This window comes from Callorhinchus milii, unplaced genomic scaffold, assembly GCF_018977255.1.
Source record: "Callorhinchus milii isolate IMCB2004 unplaced genomic scaffold, IMCB_Cmil_1.0 Scaffold1, whole genome shotgun sequence".
Lineage (NCBI taxonomy): Eukaryota > Metazoa > Chordata > Chondrichthyes > Chimaeriformes > Callorhinchidae > Callorhinchus > Callorhinchus milii.
In genome coordinates this window covers 93,891,086-93,904,822 of record NW_024704742.1, presented here as the reverse complement: position 1 = coordinate 93,904,822, position 13,737 = coordinate 93,891,086, and the positions used below count along the sequence as shown (strand labels likewise).

The 13,737-nt window shown below is 40.1% G+C and overlaps 1 protein-coding gene across 1 annotated transcript in view; it reads right to left on the bottom strand.

The window, feature by feature from the left end:
* ptch1 (patched 1) overlaps positions 1-13,737 on the bottom strand; it is a 62,736-nt gene that overhangs the window by 22,319 nt on the left and 26,680 nt on the right. The window contains exons 7-15 of the mRNA XM_042333341.1: positions 13,553-13,674; positions 12,512-12,659; positions 11,061-11,192; positions 10,589-10,744; positions 9,035-9,133; positions 7,375-7,500; positions 3,842-3,960; positions 2,356-2,761; positions 1,108-1,420 (exon numbers count right to left, since the gene is read on the bottom strand). Of these exons, the coding sequence (XP_042189275.1) occupies positions 1,108-1,420; positions 2,356-2,761; positions 3,842-3,960; positions 7,375-7,500; positions 9,035-9,133; positions 10,589-10,744; positions 11,061-11,192; positions 12,512-12,659; positions 13,553-13,674 (1,621 nt within the window). The remainder of the gene's footprint in view (positions 1-1,107; positions 1,421-2,355; positions 2,762-3,841; positions 3,961-7,374; positions 7,501-9,034; positions 9,134-10,588; positions 10,745-11,060; positions 11,193-12,511; positions 12,660-13,552; positions 13,675-13,737) is intronic.

The following is a 13,737-nucleotide window of genomic DNA, read 5'->3' as shown; positions in this document are numbered from 1 at the left end:
ACAAAATTCATAGTCACTATGCTTTTTAGTAAATCCCATGAAGTGATTTGAGACATCCTCTTGACATGAAAAGCACTATATCAGATGCAAGGATTATTATTATTACTACAATGGAGGCGTATCAAAGTTTTGCATTTGCTTCCTGCCTTAAATAAATCAAAGGGCAGCTGGTATATCCCAAGGATATACCATTGTGTATCAACGTTAATGTTTTTGGTGTTTAATCTCAACCTTTTCACCAAATGAAGTAATAATACCCTGAAAAAAAACCTTGGGTGGAAACATGTGGTATGTCATGTTATAATTCATACAAGGACAGAATCTGTGGTTGCTTTTATCCTCGTCTGAATGGCAGGGATGTGAATGAATCTCTGGGCAGAGGTTTACATTTGAAAAGAGAGACAGAGAGAGGTTAGAGGAAAACCTCCCTCGCAGACCTGTAGACACCAAACTAAAACATAATGCACTGCAGCAAGCTTAAAAAACAATATTAAGTTAATTTGTTGCCATGTTGGATTTTAACTTATGGACAGGTTTGATTTTTTGAATCCTAGCTTCTATAGAACAGCTTTCAATTTCAACTGTATCTACCGTTAATATTAATTGCAGGCCATTGCAGTGTCTGGCAATGAAGAACAAAATCTGCTCTCAAAATGTTCCCCACCCACAGTCCAGCCAGCACCAAGACCAACTGCAGCGCACTTTACTGACATGGTTCATGCTACCTGCTGGGTTTTGCAATGCAAATTCCCATTGTTCATCTTGCAGTACAAAATTTTTAATAAAGATGTCAGTTAGACTGGATCAGTCCAAGGAGTTCCAGTATGAAATGCTGAAAATTAGGCCCCATTATTCCAAGAAGATTCCCAACAACAATGCACATCAACATAATACCGATTCTGTCAAACTCGTTTATTTACTGTCAACAACAAGCTAACAAATATACATTCACAATTCCCTGCTGGTGGCCACCGAGAGGCTGTTTATCAAAAAAAACTTAGTTTTTATTATTTAAAATAAACATGCACAATATTTAGTGGCTTTACAATCATTTTTTGAATAGGAATTTTCAGCTTGCTGAAAAAATGAAAAGAGTTCTCTTCTTACCTCGCAACCAGTCATGAAAATAGTGCAGCCACATTCTTGGAAGGTCTCCATTTTCTTCCAGCAAAATGAATTTGACATCACTGAAGCTCTTGTGGAGGTAATACAGCAAACGCTGAGAGTTCGGGTAGTCCACTTCTTGTTTAGTTACAATGTACATGTTGTAGAAAGAGAAGTATTTAAACTGTGCTGCAATAAAGTCATATTCGCGGGTATCCCGAGGCACAATGTCGGTGAGATCCAGTCCGTCTCTGACTGTTGTTGTCCCGTAGAGGCTGACCCCAAGTAAACCCAGAAAAAGAAATATGACCACAATCTGTGACATGAAGAAAAGCGAACAGTCAGTTCAACTGCAGAAACGAGATTTGCAGCGCTCAAACACACAGGAACCTGGATAAGATTAAATCCAATTAGCTAAGAAAACACTTGATCATAACCCAAACAAATGACCTAATGAGGAATGAATCAGCACCGCTGTTAATGGATACAGGATTCTGACAAATAGTGTGGCTGTGAGCAGACATCATTTTATAATTATTTCACTGCAGTTACAAAGTGGGCTTTTAGCCTGCGCACTAAAAGAAAATACTACCACCTGAATCCAAGTGCAATCATTTCACAAGGATGAAACAATCTGAAAGTATTAGATTGGATGGCTAGTTTAAAATGGGCCTGCTTGAAGAAACAACTTCTGCTTCTAGAGCTCAGGGGGTAAAGATCAATTTTCTTCAGTGAACGGCACACATTCGACCCCTATAATGGCGCATTTAATTTTTGCAGGATAATTCAGAACTGAGTTCATATAGTCAAAGGTCTGATCTAGCCTGGGAATGCCGGCTCAGTGGTACAGGATCCGAAGAAGTGATGGCAGAAATGGAAACAACCGCACACGTGGAACACCACAGATGTCCAGTGTTGAGGGGCTGGCTGTTGATGTGAACAGTGAATTTTAACTGCAAACTGACTACTGCTGTGAAGTGGAAATAGTTACTGGTTCATTTTTAAATAAACATGGGAGAAAGGAATAATATGCAAGCGTTATTAACGTTAGTCAAATCTGGTGAGCTGTGCTCGTGAAATGATGGCATTTTGAATTAAGGAATTCACTCTCGGACTTATGGTACATTAGCAGAGGTTTTATCTTTCTGGCAGGATGACTGTGGTATAGCTTTCTTTTGACCGTGCTTGTTAGTATCACTTCAATTCCTGGCAACAATACAACCAAGGTGAAGGGCTATCTCCACCACTCACCTTCGTAGTGGGCTTCAGCAACAGTGGAGCGTAATGCTTCTCAGCAAAAGAAGAGAGAGTCCATTTAGAGCAGGGTGGTTCCACACATTGACTGTTAGGGTCTGTAAACTGGGAGAGAAGGTCCCGTGTTGAGCTGGCAGTCTCCGGGGTCTGAGTCCTGAGTGAATCCTGTGCAATGGGGGTGACTGGCTGCACGGATATCTCTGAGCGAGGCTCAGCCGTCGTGTAATATGCCTGGGTTCGTGGATCATATTCTGTCCTTAGCTGGACTGTAGACTGCATGGTGATTTGGGTCTCATGAGTAAAGTTTTGGCTGGTGTAAGGTGGCGGAGGCTGGTAGGGGTGGTTGTCATTGGTGTCTGTATATACTTGTGGCTCAATCTGAATCACTCTGTTGGCACAAGGACTGGAAGAAACAATAGAGAAAGCAATCTGTAGCAGTCTCCAACATTCTCACGCCTTGTAATCCTCTGACTGCCTTATTACTACTATCAGTTTTTTTCCTTCCTGCCAATTTTTCTCCCTTGAGTTTTGACTCATTTTATCCCCGCGCCCCCCCCCCCCCCCCCACCACACACACACACAAATTCCCCGTTCTACTGGAATAAGGCTTCATGGGTACCTTTCCCAAGAGGCTATTATTCATGTGTGCGGTTTGACAGTGAGTGTCAGCAGGCTATTCAACCACAGGAGGAAACAGAGCCAAGCTGGGTAGGATGGAGTCTAAGATGAAGTAATTTGATCTAAAGAGGAGGAAAATTAAATGCAAAACTCTGATTTCTTTTTAATATGTGGTTTAGAAATAATTCTGCATATTGTTTAATATGCCTTTATGTTTTTTTTTAAGAAATACATTGCCACTATGAAGGCAACAAAAAAAACAGGCTTTGTTCTACTGGGGTTGGGAAGAGGCTAAGATTGTAGTGGGTGGATTTCAGTTAAGTTTACAATCAGCCATAGCCTCTAGGCTCAAACTGGCTCTGTTATGGAGAGAGACTTAGTTAAGAGCTGCAGGTAGCTCCTTCCAATCCCAGCCACTGCCCTGCATTCCTACTTTACACAACCGATCTCGATCTTGTTATCACAAGCACCAAAAGGTAACGGAGTGGACCAGCATGGAATCCTGTGAACCTTTAAAATCAGCATTAACATGCATTTTGTAAAACAGAATGACAACTTCAAGCATTTAAATATGAATGGAATTATTCAGTTCTGCCAAAATCCATGGGAAAATCTGTAACGGTCGCCCACAGACCATAACTTTCTGATTTATCTTGTAGTTTTTCAGTGGCCAAGTGAGTTTATTGCTCTTCAAACAATCCCGCTTCCAGTAAATTATCTAATCAAAAAAAGCCATAAAGCTCATTCGCATCCCTCTTTTCAAGAGTAAAGAGAACAGTACCCGAATGTCGCAGGCTTCATTCATTTATCCGACACACAAACCCTTTGGAGATTCACACAAGTGAGCTTATCACTGGGGCCTTACCTTGTAAAACAGCAGAGGATGTCAAGCCTTCTGTCCTCCCTGCGGTAAAGGTCCATGCTGAGAATAGCAGGGAAGATGAGCAGAACCATGGCAAAGTTAAATACCACAACAACAGCAGCCTGGAGACAAAAAGAGAACGACAGCCCATTTGAGAACGGGACAGAAAGAGACACATGGCAAACTGCAGGCAGATTGTTGCTAATAAGAGAGTACCTGAATACCCATCTGCCACAATCTAGCCCGCATTAAGAATTCAAAATTTTCCATGTTTGTTTGCAATACTTTCGGGGGGAGCTAATGCTCGGGACTTGGCAGGGCACTTTTATGATCCTCTTTACATCTAGCAACTTACATTCGGACAAATGAAAGAAAATCTGCATAGAACTTGCATTCGGCCATGATGTGCTGACAATTCCTGCCTGTAAGTGACTCTGAGTCGCTATCATTGCGAGACCCTTTAGGCCAGAAAGGAATTTGCTTTGGCAAATTCTTAAATACGGCCTTAATGTTGAAATTAATTTTCAAAAAGATGCACTTTAAAAGAACCAGCACAAATACCAATTTCTATGGTTCTGTAAGTTCTTTTAAAACCTACAGAAAATGGCCTCAAAGTTAAGACCAAATTCAACAATTTTGAATATTCTAAATGCTACAACTCTAAACTCTGGTGGAATTTCTCTCCACTTCTCCTACATATTAATTTCTTCTGCGCTCCTTAGGTAGTGTACACTAGGTTGCACTCATAACATTTCAACCTAGCAGCAATGCAACGGAACAGTTCAAAAACTCATATCAAGTCAAGCCGAAAGTCATAAATAAATTGATTTTGAAATATATCTTTACACGCAGTAAATTCTTGAACGCTTAAGAAAATGTGTTTCTTTTAAACACTTTTTTTCTGCGCTAATTCAAAGAAAGCAAAATTTCTGGGGATGCAAAACACTTTAAAAAGTACACTTCAAAGAACACAACAAATTCAGAAGCATTTGTGGACTGGGTAGATTAAAGTGTGCTGTGTTTTTCCCCCCCATTTGTTGGCATCTTTGTTACCTTGTGTTTAAAAGTCAAATAATTCAAACAAGCTATCATCAGTAAGTTTGATGTAGGGAAAACTAGCTGCTCAATCCTAAAGTTAAAAGGAATGAAAAGCTGTGCATGAGGCGTGCAGGGAGAAGCCAGCGTGACTGGTTGGTTGGGGCCCAGCCTAAGGTATATGCTGTATGCGCCATTCCTGTTAGACCACCCAGGGAGCATGGGTGTACTGCATAGCCAGAGGTGATGAGCAGATGATGAGGCCTGTCATCTGCAGTTCCCACCTTACTTCTGCCTGCCTGCAACTCGGGCCAGATCTTCCTTTGTTGTCCTTTTCAATACCCGGCTCTGAACTGCTGCAAACAGCTTTTCTTCAGAGCCAAACTCCATTTGTCATACAACCAAGGCAGGGTCTGCAGAGGTTAAGGAATTGGGGAGGGAGGGGTGTAAAGAGGCCATTCACTGCACTTATTCAATCAGCTGTAACCGTGCCAGGGATTGTCGTTTATGTTCACCCCTCTTTCACTAACACTGTAATGTTTTCCAAAGAAACCTATTCATTCTATATTTTATCATATAAAAATTGCTCGGTTTCAAAAGCGCTACAACTAATTCTCCTGTTCGGGCCTGTGCCAGTTCCACAAAACTACCCACTTAGATCTGATTACCTTAATATCCAGTGCCATGCTGTTTGTCAACTGTGACACCGAGAGCTGATCAAATCTAGATTCGTTGCACAACCGACAATTCAGAGGAGAAAACTATGCCAAAAATTCCAGGCAAAACAGCAGAAAAGAAAAGGAAAGAAGAAACCGCTGGCATGCAAGACTGAAAGCAGACTTTGCTGTTTGTAAGAGCTAATCAGGAAATCATTTATTCTCCCTCAGCGCCTGGATTGCTTTACAGATACAGGGCCTCAGAAGACATGTGCCCTTTGATAATTATCTCACACTGTCTTAAGGAAAAGGTCAAAGCCAACTCCCTTTTTATACACATTAATCAACAGGGTTGTTTTTTTTTGTTGTAAAATCCAAAATCAAATTGCTGGTGAAAAAAATAAAAGTTTATAAAATAAAAAAAAAACAGGACAAGGTTATTTAAATGTATTTAAAGTTCAATCCAGTGTTAAAAACATATGATGAAGGAAAATACTCCACTTGGCCTAAGCAGATATCTTAGGAACTCAAGTGCATTAACCAGATACAGTACCACTAAGAGAAATGACTGGATGAATATTTGCTCCAGTAAATTTGTATTCCTTCCTTCCCCCATTTGTCAATTTTTTTAAAAGATAAAATATGGTTTTCACAGCATTGTGTCATTGTCTCTATTTAGATCAACTATTACTGTAACAAAATTTGCAGTCCATCCCAGCTTCAAAGCAGAGACTTCAGGGTTCTATCTCGTCACCGTAATTATTAACCCAGGTATCAAGTAAAATTACAACCCTTTACTTCCTCTCGGGAGGTTGCAGGTCAAGCAGCATGAAAAATGAGTGGAGGCACAGGTTACGAAAAGCAAAATTACTCTTCTGAAATTGTACAGTTTATCGCATTTCACAGAGGTCAGCTGACCTCATAAATTGTCTCCATGTTAAGCTGAAGCAATTACCCCTTCAGTGAGCGATCTGAAAATGAATAAGATCCTTCTTGATCTCCCCAATATCGGCTTGCCTCCACCATCTCCTCCTCCTCCTCCTGCAACTCTTTATCGTTTGTTGCTTTTGGCTTCGGAAGGAGAGCACTCAAAACCAAGACTCATTTATTTCTTAAAGATCAAATGCAGTTTTTTTGCACACATTTACAATGCGGGCTTTGAGCCGGGATCAGCATGAATGAATTGGTTTTGCGTGAGCTGGGTTCAATCCAGGGCCCTGTCAATCCGAAGTCGAGTTTGAAGAAAGCAGTTCATTTCAAAGCAGTTTTGCAATAAATAGCAAACACTATTTTGAACGACAGCGTTCATTTAGCTAAGATAGGCGGCTGTAAAAAATATACATTGTGGCACTAAATGATTTACAAATTAATTTCACTCCCAGTGTTCATAGTTCTGGCGTACATGTTGATGTACTCAATTAAAAATACCATTAAACACCAGGCATCTCCAAGCTGAAAAGAAATACTATTGATTTATGTCAACTGTGAAACATCCACCAGACTTTTTTCTCTGTGTGTCAATACTGTAACTCCAAGCCACTGACTACAGGTGTCTTCTACATCCCTCATGCTCATTCTCAACACTGAACAGCCCATTCATTTGACAATGTTGGATGCATTTCTCCAACTAGCCACCATGCAACACAGTGAGTGGTTCTCAGCTCGCTACAGAGACAGTTATCATCTAAACAGGAGAACTGAACTGTAAAGGTTGCTCCTGTTTCAATTGAAATCACAGATTCACATAGTCACGCAGGTTTAAGGGAGGTCTCTTGTTTTAAGCCATGTTTGCACTTGGCTCAACAACTAGCTGGATAGAGACCAAAAGTAACTTGTTTGACTTACCTGCAAGGAAAATGCCCGAAGAGCAGGAATGGGTATCAAAGCAGCCATGAAGAAGGCAGTGACATTGCTGATGGAGGTAAGGGCTACACTTGCTCCAGTTCTCTTTAGGCATTCTCCGGTTCGGTCCTGGGGAGGGGTGAGTGAGCGTGGGGGAGAAGAGACAGGGGGAAGAAAAAGATTATAGGGGGAGAAAGAATGAAAGCAAATGAGACCAGGATTTTGTGATTTGCTTTTTTAACCCGAGACGACTTACATAGAGAATTAAACAAGAACACCTTTCCTGCACAGTCCACTTGGGTGTATTATACAGTGGAAGAACTGCTCACAAAAGGGCAACATTAAGTGAATGAAAGCAGTTTAGATTACCATCTTGTGTGCATGCAGAGTCAACAGTATTCAGATACAAAATCAATTACAACTGTCATTCTAAATATAAAAGGGTAATGCTCCAGTGGGGAGATCCTATTTATATTAACTGTCCAAGAGTCGCAGTAACACACATATCTGTACCATGCATGAGGCGTGTCTCTTCTAAAAACTGGCAAGGAATGTGCCACCCTGAAGGGGTTAAAACGCTTTTATAAGGACCGCAACTCATAAAACTGACAGCAATCTACAGGGCTGTAAGGAGCAGCATAAGCTCTTCATAAAGCCCGAAACTGTGAGAGCACAAAGCAAGCCCCCGCCACGGTATGAAAAACAGTGAACTTCTTTGGATGCTCTAATCGCATGTTAAATCTCTCCTTCACATAATGCATCCCAAACCCATTATGCTGTGGAAGAATAGAGGGACATTTTTTTCATCAAAGCTAAACAATCCCTTTTCTAGATACAACAACTATTCTTGCATTATGCTCATATCGCAGCTGATGGCGTATCAGCAAAGTTACAAACACAGAGTGACATTCCTTTTTTTTATAAAAAAAAGGGTACAGCGATAAAATGCCGGACCACACATCGTGCTAGTCAGTCTTTCAAAACCAGTGGATAATGTTTTTCCTCCTTACTTTTTGATTTAAACCACATAAAAGGTACAGCTGATTGAGACAGCCAAAATGCTTTAAGCTTGATAACAAAAAACACAGGGAACTGAGGAGTCACCATGTGTGGGTGGAGGGGTAGAGACTGGCGAGAGATAAAAGAGAGGAAGACCCAGTCCGAGTAAATTGAGGTTTCTTGTAGACAATTGCTATGTCATTAAGTTCCTAAAACATTATGCTTGGGCTTATGTTGCTTTGTTAAGAAAATTGTTGCTCCATTAATATTAAGTGCTGTTAAGTTCAAATTAAACAATGGTTCAATTACTTTTAAAAAAATACAAAACTCTATCCCCTTAAAAAAGACCTTAGAAAAATAAAAGTCCTAATCAAAATATATCCAAATGATGCAGAAAACATGGCTCATTTCAGCTTGAAAATCCATACTTCTATGTAACCATAGAATACAGTCACTATACTTTAAGGAGAAACTCCCCTGAGTCTAGATTTACTCTATTTACGTAGCATCCAGAATTTGGCAAATTGTTGAATTCAGTCTCAACTTGAAACCAGTTTTCTGCAGTAGCTAAAATAACTTGGGAATTATTTCAAGAGATCAATATGCAACGAGGAAACACAGTACTGCCACATGGTTTCTCTTAAAAGAAGCATCCTATCCTCACCTCAAATGGAATTCGTTTATTTTGTCCCGTTTCGCTGAATGCATGTGCCAAAAGAAAGATGTCATCCACTCCCACACCAAGAGCAAGAAAAGGCAAAACCTGCAGTAAAGGACACACCAACTGAAATGTACAATCAGCAACCAAACACCTCAGTTACTGAACACTTTCTAATGCAGTTAGTAACGTTCGCTCTATCAGTTAGTTCAATAACGAGATGTTACAGATTACTTTCCTTGGGCATTTTAATGCACAAAATGCTCACAGTGCTTAATTCTGTATGAATTCCATCAAAAAGCATCATTCTAAAGTTTGAACAGTGCAACATTAAACTCAATTATAAACATATAATATTCAAGAGGCCCTGTTGTGCACACCCTATCCAAAGTTCCTCACTCATCTCACTAAAACAAGCATCCCTTTTCAGGGCTTCTACAGTTTAGTGTGCAGAAATGTAACTTTGCCTTAGGGCTGCCAGTTTAGACCTAATATTATTATTATTATAATATTACGGGCTAGCAACAAGTCTGAGTAACTGGCTCCCACTCACAAAAATGAATGCTAATTGAAATGTGAGAACTCAAACAGCTTTGCACAAGTGAAGGTGACCTGGCAGAGCTCAATGAACGGCATACATGATATTGTGATGTCCAGAGCAATTGAGGGCTCTATGCCATAACTTTGAATGGCAACAGAATTTCAGTCTCACCAGTGCTAGCAAAGCCACACCTACACTCACGTGGTCTGCTTCAGTGGTAATCTGAACACCGCTATCAGATCCAAAGTGGTTCCAGTCCATGACTGACCCGATTCGACGGGTCAGTCTGAATTTGACATTGAAGAAAAATCAAATCTACACTGACTTCCCTTATTACAATGTTCAAAGAATATGGGAGAACAATACAATGGCAACATTAACTACCAATGTGAACGCAGTCTGTTGACTCTTCATGAAATGCCAAGCTCAGTTGCAAAATATTGCTTTAATTTTTTTTGCGTTTCACAGGTTGAGCCCAATGTAACATGAGTTGGTGGGGGTGAGGTGTCCATAAAAGTCCAATCCACCTTACAATAGGGCCGTGATCGTCAGTCAGTGTTATATAATGTGGAACGGGGTTATATGGACTTATGCATATATTCACACATATATTCATACCAAAATATGGCCAATTTCCCGGTCATCAGGTCACCATGACGTTATACATGCTTAAGCAAATGAGATTAGACTCGGGTCTTATTCAAAGAAAGAAAGACGTCAGTAATGAACCAAACGGCCTCTTTCTGTGCTGTAACACTCTTACGTTTCTATATCTAGGAGCTCTTTAACTTCTTCTCTCCTAATACACATGTGACATGAAATGATGCTGCGGAAGTTTATACAAGACCGAGAATTGTTTTGACTGAAAGAATAAATGTTTTAAAAGGTAACTTTAATGTAAATTTTGCCCACAAAATATACAGTCAATTCGCGTTACAATATATTCTGTGAAGCACTTTTGAGATGTCTCGAAGACGTGATAAGGCGCTATATCAAATGCAAGGATTATTATTATGTACCTGAGTTGTTGCAGCGTTAAAGGAAATGCCAATCAAAGAGCACAAGCCCAACCCTGCAGCCACCGACAGTGCAACTAACAAGACTCCTGCCAGCCCGACAGCACCCTGGGACCTGGCGCAGTCCCATCGCAGCATAGTTAGACAGGCATAGGCAAGCTGAAAACACAATCAGAGCAGAACATCACAAACCACTTTCTCATAAGTTTCAAACCACAACTGACTGGATTAAGACAACTTCAAAAGTCTTTTGTAAATTAAAAACAAAAAGCACAATACATCATGTTTGTAACTCATTGCCCGACAAACAAAATACCACAAAGCTGATTATTTCATGAGAACATGATCAAACTATCCGCCTGCTCTCATCTAAACTTTACTTCCAGTTTCACCAGTATTGAATATTTGACCATTAAAAGCAAGCAATGCTAACATTTCCATGCTTTCAATCCTGAGCCATGTGGAATCAACTCACCATTAACAGATAGCCTCCAGCGACTCGGATAACACTGACACTGGAAAAGGATTTGAGGATGTCCGCAAGGGTAGTAGTAGAGAACGAAAGTACCTTCTGGCTCGAATTCTGTGCAACACTTTGATGGACAACCTGTAAAAAGAGTAAGTACAAACATGCATTAAAAGCAAGGCACAGTGGTGATGTTAAAACATTTTTCTTATTTTCCAATAAGCGCTGCCTTGTCGGTAACGTGTCTGAAGAGAATTTCTGATGAAGCTCCTAAAGCAACAGTTAAAAAAGAAAACTTTCCAGAAACAAATCAGCCAAGTCAAAGGTTATTCAGCAAGAATTATAATTGCATGAAAGATGTGGAGCCTTGATGTCATATTTGTTGCAATTCTATACAGGGGCACTGAATAATCACACAAGATGCCCAGCAATATATTGGAAAAGGAGATCAACTGCGGTACTTAAAAGGATTCACTTCATATTACTCCACCTCACTTCATTCAAAGGATTTACCGAATCACCCCTATTCTGCCTAGGATGCAAAAAGATCCTTCTGCTTTTTTCCCCACTCACACAGCAAAGACCACAGCTTTAGTCGTCGATCAGATTCCTCATCATGCCCAAGCAACACAAAAAAGACTTCAGGGGCTCCTCACTCATGCTTCATTGGCTGGCCAGCATATGGGGTCTCGGGCTACTTTACAAAGGTCACTGCCCGGGAAACAAATGCCAGATGATGTCACATGACTCTACCAATGCAACTGCAGCTGTGAGCAGATTCTGTGCCGAGCTAATGTTTTCCAGACACCTTCTTTTTAATAAACAGAGTAACAATCACAGTGGGCGATTGTTGCTCAGTTTAGCACAGGCCTTATATGTTCCTATCTCCGTGTGTGTGCGAAATTCAAACACTGAAGACAAACAAATATTGCTCAGGCTTTTGGGTACAACACTGAGCAGCGCCGGCTTATAATCAGGCTAATGTCTCTGCAGGTAGCCTTCCAAAAACAATAATACCTGTACCAAGAATTCTCAATCCCAACAGTTTATCTCAAGTCGGGCATTACCCAGCAAATACTTTTTCCCCCCGAAAAGTGTGTAGCAAAAAGAGACAGAAGCAGGCTTCACTGCAGGAAGCCACATCTGGAAGCTAAATTGACCATTTGACAGACACATCCTTCCTATTATAGGCAGCCCCACATCCACAGAACTCCAAACACTGAAACGCAACTTACTACAAAGTTGAATAAAAAAAACACACAGAAATAAAACTTGAGTAGTCTTCAGTGGGATTTTACCTGTTTTGAGTAAGTTAGAAGAATAAAGTGAAGACTGCATGCTGAGCACATAGCACAGTGGCGAAAGTGCTCCACAGACTCCTGTTATATCTAATTTCAACATGCAGATTTCAACGAGTAAACAAAAGCGCCTTTAAATTCCTTTTTATTTTGCATTTGTACCTCAACATATTTCCTCTGCCAGGCCTCCAGAATGGCTGCAGCTTTGTCCAGATTCCAGTTGATATCCGAAACGTAATAATAATCCTTGAAGTGTTCATACATCTGCTTGGGGGTCATTAACTGAAACATGGTCTGGAGAGCTTGAGCACTGAAGGGAGAGAGGGAGAGGTGGGGGATGGGAATATATAAACATTACCAGGAAGAGAACTCAAGCTCATGAAGTCATGAATGACTCAAAACCTTACAGCTTCTCCCCACTCCCCGCCACAACTAACCTTAAAACAATACTTTTTAACAAGCTGGACTTAAAAATTAACTTGAAAATGAAGATGTACTGTGTAATAATCTTGTGCACATTTTAGAAACAGCAAAGAAAATAAGGCATTTTTTATCTGTGTAAATTCAGTGATGTTGCTAGAGAGGTTTTGCATCATTCAAAGTAGCATTGGAAATCACTTGGAACAAGAACAGAAACTCTGCAGTATGTTTAAAAGACAATGTGTCTATCTTACCGTAAAGTTAAGAGATCGCTCACTTGATTTTACCGTAGAAACCCCAGTTAAAAGATATAGTGAAACAAGAGCTCATTTTAACAATTAACATAAAATAATAGTAATACTTGTATTTGATTATAGCACCTTATCACATCATCAAACCATCTTAAAGTGTTTCAATGATTTACTGTATAGTAACTGAAAAGCTTATTTGAAGGTGAACAAGGTGAATGTGAATCGGTATTATTTTACTTCAACATGGTTGATCTCATAGTTTTGCTGGGGCAGAATGTTAGATATTTCAGAGAGTGTCTTCAGTATCATTAAAACACTCATCAAGCTTATGTTATATTCAACTATACAGATATCAATTTAAATTGATTCAATAATGCACAGTAAAAAGATGCACAGAGTTATTTTATACCTCTGCTTCCACAGAAAAGAGAAATATTTTAGTGGCTTGGTTGTCCCAAAATGTAGCTAATGGCAACTCCAAAATTATTTGTATAAAAGAAATGTTTTGTCCATTGCTGGTTTGACCACTTACCTCTGTAGTTTTCCACTGCTGTTCTTTGTGGTACCCCCTACTACCAGCTCCTCTTGCCAGTGCATGTATTTTTTTGATAATCCCTGACAGCCACCACTTAACACACGAGCAATATCAAGAGGCTGCAAATACAGTAAGTGCATCACAGGGGTTAGGAAGAATTCAGTAACAAGAGATTCATTTCA